General features: G+C 42.7%; 2 protein-coding genes and 1 long non-coding RNA gene across 11 annotated transcripts in view; 2 read left to right on the forward strand and 1 right to left on the reverse strand.

Annotated features, from left to right (window-relative positions):
* Positions 1–10,544: 10,544 nt before the first annotated feature.
* Positions 10,545–15,314, forward strand: CKS2 (CDC28 protein kinase regulatory subunit 2). The gene is made up of 3 exons (XM_043870511.1): positions 10,545–10,744; positions 13,522–13,649; positions 14,976–15,314. Exons 1-3 carry the CDS (start codon positions 10,686–10,688, stop codon positions 15,026–15,028), a joined length of 240 nt encoding a protein of 79 aa, XP_043726446.1. The 5' UTR covers positions 10,545–10,685; the 3' UTR covers positions 15,029–15,314.
* Positions 15,315–16,044: 730 nt separating this feature from the next.
* On the reverse strand, positions 16,045–16,810 carry LOC122672987. Its single transcript, XR_006334556.1, has 3 exons — positions 16,678–16,810; positions 16,440–16,550; positions 16,045–16,168 (listed from the first exon to the last, which is right to left on the reverse strand). It is a non-coding gene; the product is annotated as an uncharacterized LOC122672987 (long non-coding RNA).
* Positions 16,811–16,895: 85 nt separating this feature from the next.
* SECISBP2 (SECIS binding protein 2) overlaps positions 16,896–18,567 on the forward strand; it is a 37,403-nt gene continuing 35,731 nt past the window's right edge. For 8 of the 9 annotated variants that reach the window (XM_043870503.1, XM_043870504.1, XM_043870505.1 and 5 more), the window contains exons 1-2: positions 16,897–17,037; positions 18,031–18,179. In XM_043870503.1, the coding sequence (XP_043726438.1) occupies positions 17,002–17,037; positions 18,031–18,179 (185 nt within the window). In that variant the 5' untranslated portion in view covers positions 16,897–17,001. Of the gene's footprint in view, positions 17,038–18,030; positions 18,180–18,567 lie in introns of all 9 variants that reach the window. The other variant, XM_043870502.1, reaches the window with a different exon arrangement.

An 18,567-nucleotide genomic window follows, 5' to 3' on the forward strand; every position in this document is an offset into this window, starting at 1 on the left:
TTCCACTGTTTCTCCATCTATTTGCTATGAAGTGATGGGACCGGATGCCATGATCTTTGTTTTCTGAATGTTGAGCTTTAAGCCAACTTTGTTACTCTCCTCTTTCACTTTCATCAAGAGGCTCTTTAGTTCTTTTTCACTTTCTGCCATAAGTGTGGTGTCATCTCCATATCTCAGGTTATTGATATTTCTCCCAGCAATTTTGATTCCAGCTTGTGCTTCATCCAGCGTTTCTCATGATGTACTCTGCATATAAATTAAATAAGTAGGGTCACAATATACATCTTTGACTTACTTCTTTTCCTATTTGGAACCAGTCTATTGTTACATGTCCAGTTCTAACTGTACCTTCCTTACCTGCATACGGATTTCTCAGGAGGCAGGTCAGGTGGAATGGGTGGATTTAACTCAGATGACCATTATATCTACCACTGTTGGCAAGAATCCCTTAGAAGAAATGGAGTAGCCATCATAGTCAACAAAAGAGTCAGAAATGCAGTACTTGGATGCAGTCTCAAAAATGATAGAATGATCTCTGATGGTTTCCAAGGCAAACCATTCAATATCACAGTAATCCAAGTCTATGCTCTGACTAGTAATGCTGAAGAAGCTGAAGATGAATGGTTCTATGAAGTCCTACAAGACCTTCTAGAACTAACACCCAAAAAAGATGTCCTTTTCATTATAGGGGACTGGAATGCTAAAGTAGGAAGTCAAGAAACACCTGGAGTAACAGGCAAATTTAGCCTTGGAGTACAGAATGAAGCAGGGCAAAGGCTAATACAGTTTTGCCAAGAGAACACACTGGTCATAGCAAACACCCTCTTTTAACAAAACAAGAGGACTCTACACATGATAGTAAGGTCATGCTTAAAAATCTTTCATGCTAGGCTTCAGCATTATGTGAAGCAAGAACTTCTAGATGTCTAATCTGGGTTTAGGAAAGGAAGAGGAACTAGAGATCAAATTGCCAACATTTGCTGGATTATAGAGAAAGCAAGGGAATTTCAGAAAAACATCTATCTCTGTTTCATTGACTACACTAAAGCCTTTGACTGTGCGGATCATGACAAACTGTGGAAAGCTCTTAGAGAGATGGGAATACCAGATCATCTTACCTGCCTCCTGAGAAGCCTGTATGTGGGTCAAGAAGAAACAGTTAGAACCCTGTGTGGAACAACTGGTTGGTTCAAGATTGAGAAAGGAGTATGGCAGCGTTGTCTGCTGTCACCCTGTTTGTTTAACCTATATGCTGAGACATATTAAGAGAAATGCTTGGCTGGGTGAATTACAAGCTGAAATCAACATAGACGGGAGAAACATCAACAACCTCAGATATGTGGATGATACCACTCTAAAGGCTGAAAGCCAAGAGGAAATAAAGAGCTTCTTGATGAGGGTGAAGGAGGAAGAGTGAAAAAGCCAGCTTAAGACTAAATATTTAAAAATCTAAAATCGTGGCATCTGGCCCCATGACTGCATGGCAAATAGAAGGGGAAAAGGTGGAAGTAGTGACAGATTTCCTTTTCTTGGGTTCCAAAGTCACTGTGGATGGTTACTGTGGCCATGAAATCAGAAGACGATTACTTCTTGGCAGGAAACCTTGACAGTGTGTTGAAAAGAAGAGACATTACTCTGCCACAAAGGTCTGTATAGTCAAGGCTATGGTCTTCCCAGTGGTCACATACAGTTGTGAGAGCTGGACCGTAAAGAAGGCAGAACACCAAAGCATTGATGCCTTCAAACTGTGGTGCTGGAGAAGACTACTGAAAGTCCCTTGGACGGAAAGGAGATCAAACCAGTCAACCTTAAGGGAGATCAACTCTGAATATTCACTGGAAGGACTGATGCTGAAGCTGAAGTTCCAGGATTTTGGTCATCTGATGTGAACAGACAACTCATTGGAAAAGTCCCTGATGCTGGGAAAGATTGGGAGCAGAAGGAGAAGTGGGCATCGGAGGATGAGATGGCTGGATGGCATCACTGATGCTATGAACATGAATTTGGGCAAACTCCAGGAGATGGTGAGGGACAGGGAGGCCTGGTGAGCTGCAGTCCATGGGGTCGCAAAGAGCCAGGCACGACTAGGCAACTGAACAACGACATTGTGATACTGTGATTTTTGAAAGCAATGCTTATTTGGTCTTTGACCCTGTTACGGAACAGAGATCCTAAAACCCTAGTAAATTACAAAAAGTGGTGAGCAATAAAGATGTCTTATGTTAACAAGATGCCTTTGGAATACACCTAAAGATGGGGGTTGGTGACCAGTATAACTGGACATCTAACTAGAGGGTTGGAAATTTCAGTCCCACTTACTGATCTCTGGGAAGAGGAGAGGGACTGGAGGTTGAATCAGTTGCCAATGGTCAATGATTTAGTCAATCATGCCTGTGTGATGAAGTCTCCATAAGAACCTGAAAAAGATGGGGTGTGGAGAACTTCTGGTGGGTGAATGTGTGGAGGTTTGGTGAGAGCTCTGAGAGGGCATGGAAGCTCTGTCCCTTCCCTATGCCTTGCTCTGTGCATCTCTTCCATTTGGATGTTCCTGTGCGGTGAGTGCAAGCTTGCTAAGTCACTTCTGTCATGTCCTACTCTGTGTGACCTTATGGACTGTAGCCCACCAGGCTCTGCTGCCCATGGGATTCTCCAGGCAAGAATACTGGAGCAGATTTCCCTGCCCTCCTCCAGGGGATCCTCCTGACCCAGGGATCAAACCTGCATCTCTTTACATGTCTCCTGCATTGGCAGGTGGGTTCTTTACAACTAGCACCACCTGGGAAGCCATCTTGAGTTGAATCCTTTTATAATTAACCAGTAATCTAGTATGTGAGATATGTATACATGTACTAAGTAGGGCTTCCCAGGTGACTCAGTGGTAAAGAATCAGCTTACAATGCAGGAGATCTGGGATTGATCCCTGGGTTGGGGAGATCCCCCAGAGAAGGAAATGCAACCCACTCCAATATTCTTGCCTGGGAAATCCCATGGACAGAGGAGCCTGGCAGACTACAGACTATGGAGTCATGAAGAGTTGGACATGATTGAGCACACAGGCATGTCTGTACAAATCTATTAATAGTAAAACATTTCTGAGTTCTGCGAGGCATTCTAGCAAATCAACTGAATCTGAGGAGAGGGTTGTGGCAACCTCTGATCCATAGCTGTTTGGGCAGAAGTACAGGTGATAACCTGGACCTGCAGTTGGCATTCTGAGTTGGAGGTAGTCATAGGAATCTCTAGTTTGTATTTGGCCAATCAAAAGCATGGGTAACAAAACTGGGCTTGCAACTTGTGTTTGAAGTGTGTGTGTGTGTCTGTCTGTCTGAGCGGTGGGGCTGGCAGGAGCAGTCTTGTACAAAGGAGACTTAACCTGTGGGATCTGATGCTATCTCCTCATAGACAGTGTCAGAACTATGCTAAAGTGCAGAACACCCAGCTGGTGTAAGAGACCTGCTTGCTAGTGCTGGTAAGAGGAGACCCTCCACTCACCCACCCCCAATACTCAGGAATTTGTGATCAGGAACAAAAGACAAATAAATCTTTTATTAATTTAACAACTGTAAAACCTTCCTAAATTTCAACTTTTGTTTCCCATCTAATTCTGTTAGTTTCTCATTGGTCCACAACTAAAGGAAGACTAATTGGAACATTAAAACTCAACAGAAAACTAAGATCATGGCATCTAGTCCCATCACTTCATGGTAAGTAGATGGGGAAACAATGGAAACAGTGACAGACTTTATTTTGGGGGGCTCCAAAATCACTGCAGATGGTGACTATAGCCATGAAATTAAGACACTTGCTCCTTGAAAGAAAAGCTAAGCAATCTAGACAGCATATTAAAAAGCAGAGACATTACTTTGCCAACAAAGATCTGTCTAGTCAAAGCTATGGTTTTTCCAGTGGTCATGTATGGATGTGAGAGTTGGACTATAAAGAAAGGTGAGGCTGAAGAATCGATGCTTTTGAACTGAGGTGTTGGAGAAGACTCTTGAGAGTCCCTTGGACTGCAAGGAGATCCAAACAGTCCATCCTAAAGGAAATCAGTCCTGAATATTCATTGGAAGGACTGATGCTGAAGCTGAAGCTCCAATACTTTGGCCACCTGATGCGAAGTACTGACTCACTGGAAAAGACCCTGATGCTGGGAAAGATTGAGAGGAGGAGAAGAGGACAACAGAGGATGAGATGGTTGGATGGCATCACTGATGTGATAGACATGAGTTTGAGCAAGCTCTGGGAGTTGGTGACAGATGAGGAAGACTGGAGTGCTGCAGTCCATGGAGTTGCAAAGAGTCGGACATTACTGAGTGACTGAACTGAACAGGAACATTAAAAACAACAACAAAAAATCCATGCTTGGGCTTTGAAATTAAGAAGTCATAGAGTGAGACAGAATGAATTTGCCCTTGGATTTAAAATTCAAAATTTAAACATTCTGGCAGGGAACTTGAGGGTCCTTCCAATCTATAGAATCTAACTAAAAAAAAAAGAAAACTGCTCTTAAAAGCTACTTCTTTCACAGCTCATTCTCTTCTTCATTCACATCCTTTGGTAATCTTTAAAAGAAACATTCCACAGTAATAAGTGACAAAAATCTTGAGCAGAACTCATTTTTTCACCTATGAAAAAGTGACAAAATGTTTCAATAAGAATAGTTACAGTATTAGGTAAACTCACACTTTGCTTTCTTAGGCAGCAATAAATGCATTAAGTTACTTTGTTTTGTGTGTGTGCCTGCTCAGTCTTGTCAGACGACTCCATGGGCTGTAACCTCCAGCTTCCTCTGTCCATGGTATTCTCCAGGCAAGAACACTAGAGTGGGTTGCCATTTCCTTTGCTTTATTTCCAATATATAAATTGCCTTGAATTTAATTGTACTCTTTCATTCAGTACTCTGTGAACAGTAATCCATTTTCTTCTTGAATCCAGTGCTGCTTTTGAGATTGCTGCTGTCAGTGTACTCTTGTTGCTTTATAGCTTGGCTACAAAGATCTGCAGCTTGGTTGCTTCTTCTCCCTGGAAACTGTCCTTTGTCTTTGATATTCTTAAATTGCACTACAATCTTTCTCCCTGGTTATGTTTTTCTTAAGCATATTATTTGGCACTTTATAAGCCCTTGCAACCTGAAGTCTTTTTTATCTTTCCTTGAAACTCGGAGGTCACATCCATTATATTTTTGTATTTCCTCTTCTGTTTATTTTTTCTCTCACTTTGAGACTCTTCTAGTATCAAATGTTGTCACTTCTCCGTTAGTCTCCAGGTCGTTTTACTTCATATTTTCCATCTGTGTATCCCTAACTGACGGTTTCTGGGACTGTTACCCTGCCTTCTGGGTCACTGATTTGTTCTTTATTAGTATCCACAATGCTTTGTTTACCTATCTAATATTTTAACCATTTAGTTTTTGATAATATTGCCATTTCACTCTTCCTTAAGACTGTACTTACTAATACCCTTTAATCTCTTATGATATTTACAACTAACATATAGTCATAACTTCAAAAAAAATTAATCAAATGTAAAAAAGTTTTACAGTATTTGGTGAACTGCAATGTCAATTTATGATAAAAAAAAAGTTAGCAAACTAGGAATAAAAAGTGTACATACATCCTCAAAATGAAAGAGTATATAGAATTTTGACAAAACTGCAGTGAACATTACACTGGGCTGGTTATTAATATTACATCTCAAAGTCAGTTTGTGTGTCCAGTTATCTTAATTTTTATAAGCCACTGCAACACTGTCTGAATTACTATCAGTTAAGTTCAGTTCTGTTGCTCAGCCATGTCCGACTCTCTGCAGCCCCATGGACTGCAGCACACCAGGCTTCCCTGTCCATCACCAATGCCCAGAGCTTAATCAAACTCATGTCCATTGTGTCAGTGATGCCATCCAACCATCTCATCTTCTGTCGTCCCCTTCTCCCGCCTTTAATCTTTCCCAGCATCAGGGTCTTTTCAAATAAGTCAGTACTTTGCATCAGGTGCCCAAAGTATTGGACTTTCAGCTTCAGCATCAGCCCTTCCAAAGAATATTCAGGACTGATTTCCTTTAGGATGGACTGTTTGGATCTCCTTGCAGTCCAAGGGACTCTCAAGAGTCTTCTCCAACACCACAGTTCAAAAGCATCAATTCTTCAGCACTCAGCTTTCTTTATACTACAACTCTCACATCCATACGTGACTACTGGAAAAACCATAGCTTTGACTAGACAGATCTTTGTTGGCAAAGTAATGTCTCTGCTTTTTAATATGCTGTCTAGGTTGCTTAGCTTTTCTTTCAAGGAGCAAGTGTCTTTTAATTTCAGGGCTGTAGTCACCATCTGCAGTGATTTTGGAGCCCCTCCCAAAATAAAGTTTGTCACTGTTTCCATTGTTTCCCCATCTACTTGCCATAAAGTGATGGGACCAGATACCATGATCTTAGTTTTCTGAATATTGAGTTTTAAGCCAACTTTGTTAGTCTCCTCTTTCACTTTCATCAAGAGGCTCTTTAGCTCTTTCTCACTTTCTGCCATAAGGGTGGTATCATCTGCAGATCTGAGGTTATTGATATTTCTCCTGGCAATCTTGATTCCAGCTTGTGCTTCATCCAGCCCAGCATTTCTCATGATGTACTCTGCATATATGTTAAATAAGCAGGGTGACAATATACAGTCTTGACATACTCCTTTTCTTATTTGGAACCAGTCCATGTCCAGTTCTAACTGTTGCTTCTTGAGCTGCATACAGATTTCTCAGGAGGCAGGTCAGGTGGTCTGGTATTCCCATCTCTTGAAGAATTTTCCACAGTTTATTGTGATCCACACCAGTCAAAGGCTTTGGCATAGTCAATAAAGCACATGTTTTTCTGGTATTCTCTCGCTTTTTCGATGATACAGAGGATGTTGACAAATTGATCTGGTTCCTCTGGCTTTTCTAAATCCAGCTTGAACATCTGGAAGTTCTTGGTTCACGTACGTTGAAGCCTGGCTGCAGAATTTTGTCCATTACTTTGCTAGCATTTGAGATGAGTGCAATTGTGTGGTAGTTTGAACATTCTTTGGCATTGCCTTTCTTTGGGATTGGAATGAAAACTGACCTTTTCCAGTCCTGTGGCCACTGCTGAGTTTTTCAACTCTGCTGGCAAAATGAGTACAGTACTTTAACAGCATCATCTTTTAGGATGTGAAATAGCTCAGCTGGAATCCCATCACCTCCACTAGCTTTGTTCATAGTGGATTACTATAGGCTCTTAATAAATCATGATCTGCTAAGAGTCCATTACGTGTCTTTGCTATTCTTAGCCATTTCCTTATTCATATTGTTTTGGAGTCAAGTAAGTCCTTTGAAAGTGGTACTTTCATTGGAATTAGACTAACTCTACAATCAATTTGGAGATAATTTATATCTTAACCATACTGAGCCTTCCTAAGCATGAACACAGTATATTTGCCCATTTATTCAAGACTTCATTTATGTTTCTCAAAGTTTCATAATTTTGCATATCCTTTGTTAGGCTTATTCCTAGGTGGATGACATTTGATGCTGATAAATTACATTTAAATAGGTTTTCTAGATGCTGTTTCTGGTGTACAGGAATGCCAATAGACCTTGGATATTAATCTTACACATACAGATGATTACATCAGTTGCAAACAATTTTTGTTTCTCTCTTACCAATTAATTTGTCTTAAACCTCTCTTAACTGTGCTGATTTTCAAACACTGTTCAATCTAGTTGGAGATAGAACATTTTAAAGAGAATGCGCCCAATGTTTTCTCATAAGAATTGTTTTTTATAGGTAGCTTTACAAGGTTAACAAAGCTTCCTCTTACTTCTAATTGCTAAGAGTGGTATCACCAGTGAGTGGTAGGTTTACTAAGAGTTTGTATTATAGGAGTAGTTAATTTGAGCAATTTTTTTTTCTGCATCCATTGTTGTTGAGTCTTTAACTCCTGTCCGACTCTTTTGCGACCCCTTGGACTGTCAATGGGATTTTCCACGCAAGAATACTGGAAAGGATTGTCATTTCCTTCTTCAGGGGTTCTCCACACAGGAATTGAACCTGAGGCTCCTGCTGCACTGCAGGTTATAGGAGCATTGAATTTTAGCAAATGTTTTTTCCTGCATCCATTGGGAGGATCATTTTTTCTCCTTTACACAGTCAATGTGGTGAGTTTGATTAACAGATTTTCTAATATTAAACTATTTTTACATTTGGAGATAGTAAAATCATTCTTTTAAGAAACACAATAGGATTCAACTGGCCATTGCCTAATAAATTCTTATAGAGTGGAAGTTTATTCTATGAAATAAACTCTTGGTAAAACTTGGAAGCTTGGTAAAACTTTTCTGTAAAGTCATATACGTCCAGCGTTTGTTTTTTTTTTTTTTCTTGAAAACCTACATTTGAGCTGAAATATTCATGTACCATACATACAGCTCACCCTCTCAAAGTATATGGTTCAATGCTTTTTCCTGTTCGCCCTTATGCAGCTATTATCATACAGCTGGACTTTCAATCACTGCTCTAGATTAATTGACATAGGACTCTTCAGTCTTTCTCTGACTTCTTGAGCCAGTACAGGAAGACAGGCAGGGGGAAGCAGATGAAGGAAAGATATACCAAGTAGAAAGCAACTATTAGAGACAAAAGAGGAATCACAAGTGTAGAAATGACATGGTGCTAAAATATTTTTAAAATTTTCCTCGAGAGTCTATACCGTGTACAGATATATACAAGAATGTATTATTTCAGACTGAAATGACATTTGGGCTCTCTTTAAAGATATTATAGGGAAAAGGGAAAGAGATGAAACAAGATGGGCCAAATGTTAACAGCTGAAGGTGAGCAACTAGTCTATGGAAGCTGATTTTATTACTATTCTGCTTTTCTGAGAGTTTTCACAGCAGGCTCTTACATATCTCTTTGTAAGATTTTCTTTCCTAAGTTCTGCCTTGGGATTTCCTTAACCAACTCTCATAACGGTTTATTTACATCTTTTTGGGGGGGGGCGGGGTTGATGTTTGGCATGGGTAGGATCTTAACTCCCCCACCAGGGATCCAATTCCTATCCCCTATAGCAGCAGCTCAGAATCTTAATCATTGGATCGCCAGGGAAACCTCTTCTCACCTTCACTATTACGGCACATTATTATGTCTAATTATTTAGGCATACATTACTTGAAAAGTAATTGTTACTTCAGAATTAGGGAGTGGAGCACAAGGAACCGTTACATGCTGGGTACAAAGTGGTGAACAAAACAGACATGCCTACTACGCTGGTTTATTGGAGGATATGTTATAGTGCAGGTGGGGGCACAGTACACGACCGAGCTTGCAACTGCTGGGCAAGGACGGAGAGGAATGGGGAAGGTGGGGATTTCCTCCGAATAGGTGATGAAAACGACTTTCAGAACAGGGAATCCTTAGGCTGAGAGTCAAAGGACAAAGTGACCATCCTGTGGCAGGGAGGCAGTGGCAGGACAGTGAAGCTCTTACCGATATCGTGCTGCACTACAAAAAAACCACAAAAAACAAAAAACCCCACACGCTCATTGTGGAAAAAGTGAAAAACACTTTCTTCTTGGCCACGGGGCTTGCGAGATCTTAGTTCCCTACCAGGGATCTAGCTAGGGTCCACGACATTGAAAGCGCACAGGCCTAACCACTGGACCACCAGGGAACCCCCTACAAGTACCTTAATTTTAAATTAGGATTCAAGGCTAACAAGCCAAAGGAATTTTTACAAATCACTATTAATACCGTTGTCCTCTACCAAACATCATTATTTTAGTCATTTTTATTTTCCCATACGCACGCACACACGCCTATCTATGGAGTTGTCAGAATGTGCGAACGGCGCGGGAAGACAATTTTCTCCTAACAGAGGTCTCTGGGCAACGGCCTAGCACCACCACCCCCGCAGCACTCTGTGGCGAGGTTCCGGGATGCTCCATGCAGCCTCGCCGCGGTGGGGTATTCTGACGTCTTCCTCAAGTCCTGGCACAACTTTGGCTTTCCGGATACCTACTCCACAAAAAGGCTGGGCGCGCCCCGGGTAAGACTTCCCAGGCCAGGATTTCCCTCAGTCTAGGGCTGCCGGCCTTCCTCACCTCCCACGTACTTCAGCCACGCAGCACCTGCGGCGGACGGTGAGCCGACAAACTGACGACAGTTCTACAGGCAACACCCTCCCACTCCCGGGCCTCGCCAAACCTCGCGATACCGTACCCCTCCCGCAGGTTCGCAGTCCAAACGGCTCAGCGGACCTGGAACCTTCTAAACTCCTGCGCACGCGCTCTATGGCCCTTAACGTCCCGGTTCCGCCCTTCCCTGGCCACGCCCTTCTCGTTAGGGAGCTCCCCGCCCACACGCCACGCCAATCATCACTTCTTTCCTGGGGCGACCTCGCAACAGGCCTCTGATTGGCTGATCTTGTGCGAACGCCGCAGAAAGGCGGTGACGATAGGCTGGGAGCCGGTTGCAGCCTTCCCGCAGGATGCGCGGAAGGTGATTGGTCGACACCGTTACCCAATCAGCGGCGGACTGTCGGATTCAAACCTGGCTCGTTCGGCTTACTGTCGGTTGGTCTCAGTTGAGTCGTTGCCTTCACCTGACGCAGACGTGCCCTCACCTGCGCCCTGTCTTCGCGCCGCGTCGCTCTAGTCGGCTGCTGCCCACCGCCAACCAGCAGGATGGCCCATAAGCAGATCTACTACTCGGACAAGTACTTCGATGAACACTACGAATACCGGTGAGCAGGCCTGACAGCCTACCTCTGCCGCGGCCCCGGGCGAGCCTGAGCTGGAACTCCGGCCAGGGGAGAGAATCTAGGACCCAGAGTCGGGGTCGAAGCGCCTCGGGCTGGGGTTGGGGACGGGGTCCGGAGGTCAGGTCAGGGGCCAGCCGGGAATCGCTGTTGTGTTGGGATCGGGCCGCCGGGCTGGGAGCGCGCGCGCCTCTCCTCGTCTGGCGGGCCGCCGCGGCCCGCTTCCGCTCTTTGTTCCCGTCTGTGATGGGTACGAAGCTGGAGCGCAGAAGGGGCCGCTTCTGGTGCAGAGTTGCCGCCTTAAAAGGAAGGGGCCGAGGGCCTAAACGGCCCCGGCGTGGCCGAAGCCTGACGCGGAGGGTCCGAAGCCTGTACAAAAGCGCAGCTGTTCCTAAAAGCTTCGGCCTACCTGGCATTCAGGCAAACGCCCCCCACACCCACCCCCAGTCACAGCGGGCGAGGGGGTGGTGATTTTGGTCAGGTAACGTCGCCAGAGACACACTTCTCTTTTGAAGTTAATGGCACTAAAAATTACTTTGTGGGGGAATCCCCCCAAAACGAGCTTGCTTGGGATTTGAATGTGTAGTGGGTATGGCGACTTTGAGCGGGTGCTGGTGCGTGGTAACCCTCTTGGGTTAATAATTGAAGGGGCTTCCTTTTGAGACTAAATTGAGAACTCGAACGGAGTTGGGGCATTTTTTTTCTGATAGTTTATATCGGCCAAATAATTTTTTGCTTTGAGGCATTTTTTTGGCTTCTGCATCATTATGAGATGGGACTAGAGAGTAGTTCCTAAATGTGTTAGATTAGCAAATTGGATTGAGAGAGGGAAGGAACTCTTGTAACACTTATTAGCCTTAACGCTTGCCGGAAACTTAACTAGGGTGTGGCTTCAAACACCAGCTCCGCCCTGTCCTCCTGGGTGGTGACTAGGACGCTGCATCCTGGGAAACTCCTGACGTGTAGGCGGGCCCAGTGAGCTTTTCTGTCTGCAATCCTTTTAGATTTCCAAGAAAGCTATTTGAGTTAGAAAGCTTACATTCAGTAACAGTGGGTGGGTCTCCTTTTATCCCCTCCCCCTAAATGTCGTGTAAATCTGTATTCTCTGGAGAAAAATTGATGATTTCTCTGGGCAGCCTTGCAGATTAGTAATACCTAATTGCATTGGAAAAGTCTCTTTGAAGTCAATTGTCTTATCTTTACATACTACACAGTTCTAATCCTGTAATGTGTTGATAATAATGTTCAATTATGTGATGCTGACCAAGAATTCGGCTGGGGATATGCAGTAATGGACAGAATATAACCACAATCTTACTAAAATCTGGATTAATATCTAATCCAGTATTAATTAGAGCTGTTGTTTCTTGACCAAGCCACTTAACTTTTATGAAACAGGGCAGTAATCTCCAGAGAAGGGAAATTTAATTGTATCCTGCAGTGTTATCTTAGTAGCTCCTTTGTTGTTTGTACTGTTAATGCCTTCTTTACCTCTTCACCCTCCTTGAAAAGCACTTGGTACTGAAATGTTAACTTTGGGGAATAATTCTCCTTATATGTAGTTAGAAATATATATAGTTTTGAAAGTGTTAGTCGTTCAGTCCGTGTCCAACTCTTTTTGACCCCATGGACTGTAGGCCACCAGGCTCCTCTGTCCATGGGGTTCTCCAGGCAAGAATACTGGAGTGGTTGCCATTCCCTTCTGGAGGGGATCTTCCTGACCCAAAGATCAAACCTGGGTCTTCCACATTGCATGTAGATTCTTTACCTTCTGAGCCAGCAGGGAAGCCCAATATAGAGTTACACCCATGCAGGGGGGAAAAAAAAGTCATGTAGACTCTCCATCTGAGATTGAAGCTACTTATAAAGTTTTCCCTTGTAATCAAACCTTGATGATGGCTAGCCTGTTTCCATGGTTTATGGAGAAGGTAGGGATGTGACTTCCATTTAAACATAAAATATTGCTTAATTTTGTAGGGTATACATGAATACAAAAGCACTGTACATTTCTCTTGAGACTAATCAACAATTAGGTAGAAGATAGAAATCAGGTAACAGGTTATTTGCAGCTCTTACAATCAGGGACCATTCTCAATTTATAATCACTTCTGTAGTCTTAGTGGAGAAGGAAATGGCAACCCACTCCAGTACTCTTGCCTGGAAAATCCCAGGGATGGGGGAGCCTGGTGGGCTGCTGTCTATGGCGTGGCAGAGTCTACACAACTGAAGCGACTTAGCAGCAGCAGCTGTGGTCTTAGATGACTTCTCTTGCTCCCGTATCACATCAATCTGCTTCATAACCAACAGGAAGGAGAAAAACAGAAACTGGGATTCTTTTCAGGATGCTTTCCCTAAGTTGCATATTTTCTGCTTTTATCCTATTGGTCGATTTAGTCATGTGACCAGAGATAGCTGCAGGAGAGGCTGGGGTGTTTTGGATAACCATATGTCCCACTTAAGTTTTTGAGGTTCTATTTCTGAAGATGAGCAAGCAGTCTCTATTAGGGAAAAATGTTAATCGTAAATAAAATGCTTTCTACTTTCGGACTACATATTCTAATCTCTAATTTGAACACAGGCCATCAAAAATCAGAATTAAAGGTGGTAGAACTACTTAAGTAGTTCTTAAAATTGATGCCAGTGATAACTAACAGGGTTGCTTTTTTAAGTGTCCTAAAGATGCATGTGTAAAGTGACCATAATTGTGGGAAAGCCATATTCACATATAGTACTGATATTTGGGTATATTTTTTTTTAAACAGACATGTCATGTTACCCAGAGAACTTTCCAAACAAGTACCCAAAACCCATCTGATGTCTGAAGAGGAGTGGAGGAGACTTGGTGTCCAACAGAGTCTAGGCTGGGTTCATTACATGATTCATGAACCAGGTAAGTTTTGCTATTTAGAGAAGCATTAATTGACTGAAAATAGTGGTTGTTGAAAACGTGTTTGTAATACTGATGTTTCAATGATGTCCCTAAGTTAAGTGATAAGCTTGACTATTTTTGAATGACTTTTCCTTCCTAGAGCGGGTTCTAATTTTGTAGTAAACAATAGTTTACCATAGTGAAAATAATGCATTCTTCTATCTGCAAAAATAACCTATGAAGTAAAAAGAAAAAAAAAAACCAGGTTATTCTGTTTTATTTTAAAATGTGTGTCATTGCTAGTAGTATCTTGAAGTATTTTGCCATAAATATATTTAGAATTATGGTGTCTATTTGAAAACTAACTTAAGATTGTGTGTCTGGAAGTTCTGTGTATAGAAACCGATACAATTTGAAGTGATTTGAACAGTTCTCTAGATTATTGGTAAACTACTAGTAAACTAGACTAAGAAACTCTGTGGTGTTTTGGGGTTATCAATAAATCTAACTTAAAGGATTTATATTGCTTTGAACAAAATTTGAAGGCACAGAAGCTGAGTTAGGTGTGGTAGTTTAGTCACTCAGTCATGTCTGATTCTTTGCAATCCCGTGAACTGTAGAGTGCCAGGCTCCTCTGTTCATGGGATTTCCCAGGCAAGAATACTGGAGTGGGTTGCCATTTCCTTCTCCAGGGAATCCTCCTGACCCAGGTCAGGAATTGAACCCAGATCTCCTGCACTGCAAGCAGATCTTTTCCAACTGAGTCATACCTTATAATGATATAAATTAGGTAAAGCTAAAGCTATCTTGATTTATACTTTAAAAGAAAAGCATTGGCAGCAAAAACTCAAACTTGTAACTATCTTGTGATCAGAGCATGTAATTATATTAAAAAGGTCTTTCTCCAGATAATACAAAGCAACTGAGGACCTTACCTGTAGGTTCCTACTCAGTCCCCCACCTTCTGAAACAGAATCTACCAGGAGGGCCCCTGGGACCTGTTTTTTAAATGAGGTGTTAACTGTCTTTTCCCCACAACAGATAACCTTTTTCTTTACTTTTCATTGGAATTGAGATTCTAAAGATAGAAACCCTTCTCCTCAAACAACTTCTTTACTTTTTCTCCAGAGTGTGTAAAATTAACTGGGGGGATATTCTCATTGTTATGTTGATTATTTATTATGTTTATTATTGATAGTGACTTAAAAGCAAAATTTCAGATACCTTAGTAAGTAACATCAGTTGACTGTGGATTTATTTTATTTTGGTTCAATTGCGAATCTCTTAATTTTTTGTTGAATGAAAATTAACCATATTAAAATAACATAAAACATTTTGTTTCCACAGAACCACACATCCTTCTCTTTAGACGGCCTCTTCCAAAAGATCAACAAAAATGAAGCTTATCTGGGGATCATCAATTAAATCTTTCTCAAATTTAATGTATATGTGTATATAAGGTAGTATTCAGTGAATACTTGAAAAATGTACAAATTGTTCATCCATACCTGTGCATGAGCTGTATTCTTCACAGCAACAGAGCTCAGTTAAATGCAACTGCAAGTAGGTTACTGTAAGGTGTTTTAAGATAAAAATTTCTTCTAGTCAGTTTTTCTTTTAATATAAGTGCCTGTTTGACTTTATCTGTTACTTTTGTTAAATAAAGTTTGTATGTTGCATTTATTACTCTGAAGTTAGTGAGGTTTGTTTTCTCAAGGTTAACTTGTGACTGTTGAGGATGTTGGATGATTTCAGTTTTATAGTCCTGAGGAAATAAAATCACTTCAAAGAAATAAAATGTTAAGTGGGTTTAAACCTATCAGCTTGGTGTGATTCAGGGTACAATTTAAATTCACTTACGAAGATACTAGGAACCAGGGATAAGTTTAATAGAGCCAAGGTAGATTTTATAGTTCTGTTTAGTTCCTAGAGAATTATCTAGAATCTCCAACTGAACAAAAAAGAAACCCAACTTAAATAAGTGAAGTAACCCAGAGTATTATGTAAGTACTGCCTTGGGAGAAACCACTTAACCCTATTTCTGTTCTCCATGTGCCAAAGGGGGATACAGTTTTGTATAAACTATCACAGCATTTTTAAAACTTCTAACATGGTGTGCATTTTGTGTCAAATTGCTTTAACTGCTAAGGAAATAGTTAATGCAAACACAGGCTTTTTATCATCATTGCTAATGCTGAAGAAACCTTTTAGCTAATCTGCCAATAAGCATAAGACCCCTCAGTATGCTGGTCCTCTGTATGCTCCTCTCTTTGAAAAAGGTAATGCTTTCACATAATAAGCACAATAAATATTGAGGGCGGTGTGGTGATCGGCAAGAGCCTAGAACTTACCCCTATCCCCATGGGTCCATTGGCTATAGGTTCAGGGTTAGGCCAACAGAAAGACGTCAGAATTGTTAAGTAAACTTGATTGTATTTAGCACAAACCAGCATACTGCATACTGCTCAAATCTCCAGCACTGCTTACTGTGAGATCCCAAGCCTCATTCCACTCTGGAGGTTTAGATGTGTTTAATTGACCTGTGGGAGGCGCACAGAACACCAGGAGATGAGCTGGAATTGCCTCCATTTACTGCTTGAAATACCTGGTAGTCACTCAACAGAGGAAACCTACAATTAGCTTCCAGTTTAGGATGTTCAATCTTATTAACCTCTACTGGTCAAACAGCTCCCATTTTACACCAAGTAAGCAAGAGTTCTAGGATCTGCGCTCCCCCTCCCTCACTCCGTCTCCCAGGCACTGCCCTCCATTTCCCATTCTACCTAACACCACTGCCCTAGGATTGCTTACTTCCACCCTGCTTTTCCATCTCTTCCTCTCCCAGCACATTTCCTAGTGGTCAGCAGCCCTTTGTCGAACTGAGCAGTTTTGAAATTCTTTTTCGTTAACTGCTCTAGGTTCCTGGAAATGTAAGATGCCAGATGTTGTTGACTTTCTCCCTTTGTAGATCCACAAGGTGTGCGGTTTCCTTAAGGCCCCCAACTCCCCACAGGCCCTTCTCCAGGTGCCCGCCACCCCGTGCACCTACCCCTCGTGCGGGCCTGTCTAACCACATCCCGCGTTTTGTCCGCTATCTTTGCGGAGAAAGTCTCATGTCAACTCCAAACTACACGCGCGAGGATACAGCTTCTCCAAGTACTCACCACGCCGGGTACCTCGCGCAGGCGCAGAGCCGCCGCCCCGTGCATTTCCGACCGGAAACAAGGCGGGCCGAGGCGCGTTTTTGTGACGCACTTCCTGGCGTCCTCTCCGAAGGTGGAAAGGCGGGGAGGAGGACTGTCGCCCTTCGGTCCCGCCAGCCGACGGGGCGGCTACTGGCCTCCCCAGCCGGACCTCTTCCCAGCCGCCCGCCATGGCATCGGAGGGGCGGCGGGAGCCCGCGGCCGAGGTGAGGATGGCGGCCCTGGGCCTCCCAGAGTGTTGGCCTTGCGCGGATGGGGTGGGAACTGGATTGGCGTGGGCGGGAGGCTGGTTGGGGACAGGGCGGGGGGCGGCGGGCCGGGCGGCCGTGACCTCCAGCCCCGGGTGCGTCCCCACGGCCGCAAATGAGGAAGGACTCCGTCGACGGGAAACTGCCGCTAGTCCCAAGGCTGCGGAGGAGCTGAGCGACCGTGTCTGCTTACGGCACTCGTGAGCAGGAACCACTTGTTTAAAGCTTGTGAATACGTTTTCTGAAGCGGAAGTCTCTGCTCGACTAGCTAAGAGTAACCTCTAGCAGGAGCCCTGACAATCGCAAAAACTGGCTTTCACAGGAATGAAAAAACATGATTATAAGTTGCTCGTGAAAGTAAATTTCTCAATACAGATCTAAAAACGGAAATAAAAACCAAACAAATAATTTAGATTCATATTTCAAGGGCTCGTGGCGATACAAAGATTTTCTGGCAAAGCTTACTTTTGATTTTTAACAAAACAGCCTTTATTGGTTTGCTGAGTGAAAAACAGCTGTTCTAAGTTCTTTGAGAAATTTAATAGAACCATAAAGGCTAAGGAGCATGTGCGTTTTGAGTGCTACAGTTAAGTTTGATAGTTTGTTATCCTTTCACTCAGCTGAGAGGTAAACTACTGTATTCTACGTTAAAGATAAGGAAAGGTCACTTGTAGTTCTAACTCTACAGTCTGGGTTGACTTTTATTCTCACTTTAAGTGGTTGTCCTTATTTTCCATTTTTAATATTTGATAGGCTGGTTTTTCTAGTGAAAAGGGGTCTGGGGAGATATTGCTAACAAATTCTTGTCTTTGCTGGGCAGATATATTTGAACTGCAGCACTGGGATGAGCATTTCTGGGGCTTTGAGATGGGAGGGACTCTTTTTGTTGTTTTTTTCCCCAGTTGGTTGATCTTAGAAAGTTTGTAGCCATAACCCCCTTTTTCTCCTCAGGGCATCAAGTTGTCAGCAGATGTCAAACCATTTGTCCCCAAATTTGCTGGGCTCGATGTGGGATGGTCAGAATCTTCAGAAGCACGGGCTTTCCCCAGCTGTGCAGCCACCCGGTACTATCCATGTGTCCAGGAGCTAGCAGTGCCTGAGTATGTATTCCCATCATCTTGCCTTAACATGGGGACCTTGTTGCTTGGCTTTAATGGTAATTAGAGTTGAAATATTCTGCAGCTATCAGGTTAACGTTTCCAGAGCAACTAGAGAAGATGCTCCTCATCCAAGAAGGAAATGTACAGCACAGCTTAGCTGTGTAGCACACCAAAAACTGAAGATTCAGCTCTCCTTTTTTATCTCCATATTCATTTGGTTATTTGGGGCAGAGAAAGTATGGAGATTCCATTGCATTTATTAGTGGGGAGTGCAAGTCTATTATGCCTACAGTTTAAAACTGCATCATGTATTAATGGGTGATGAAATGGCAGGAACAAGTGGGTCAGAGCAAATGGGGCAAAGAAAAGCCCAAATAAATAAATAAAA

This window comes from Cervus elaphus, chromosome 16, assembly GCF_910594005.1.
Source record: "Cervus elaphus chromosome 16, mCerEla1.1, whole genome shotgun sequence".
NCBI classification, from domain to species: Eukaryota; Metazoa; Chordata; class Mammalia; order Artiodactyla; family Cervidae; genus Cervus; species Cervus elaphus.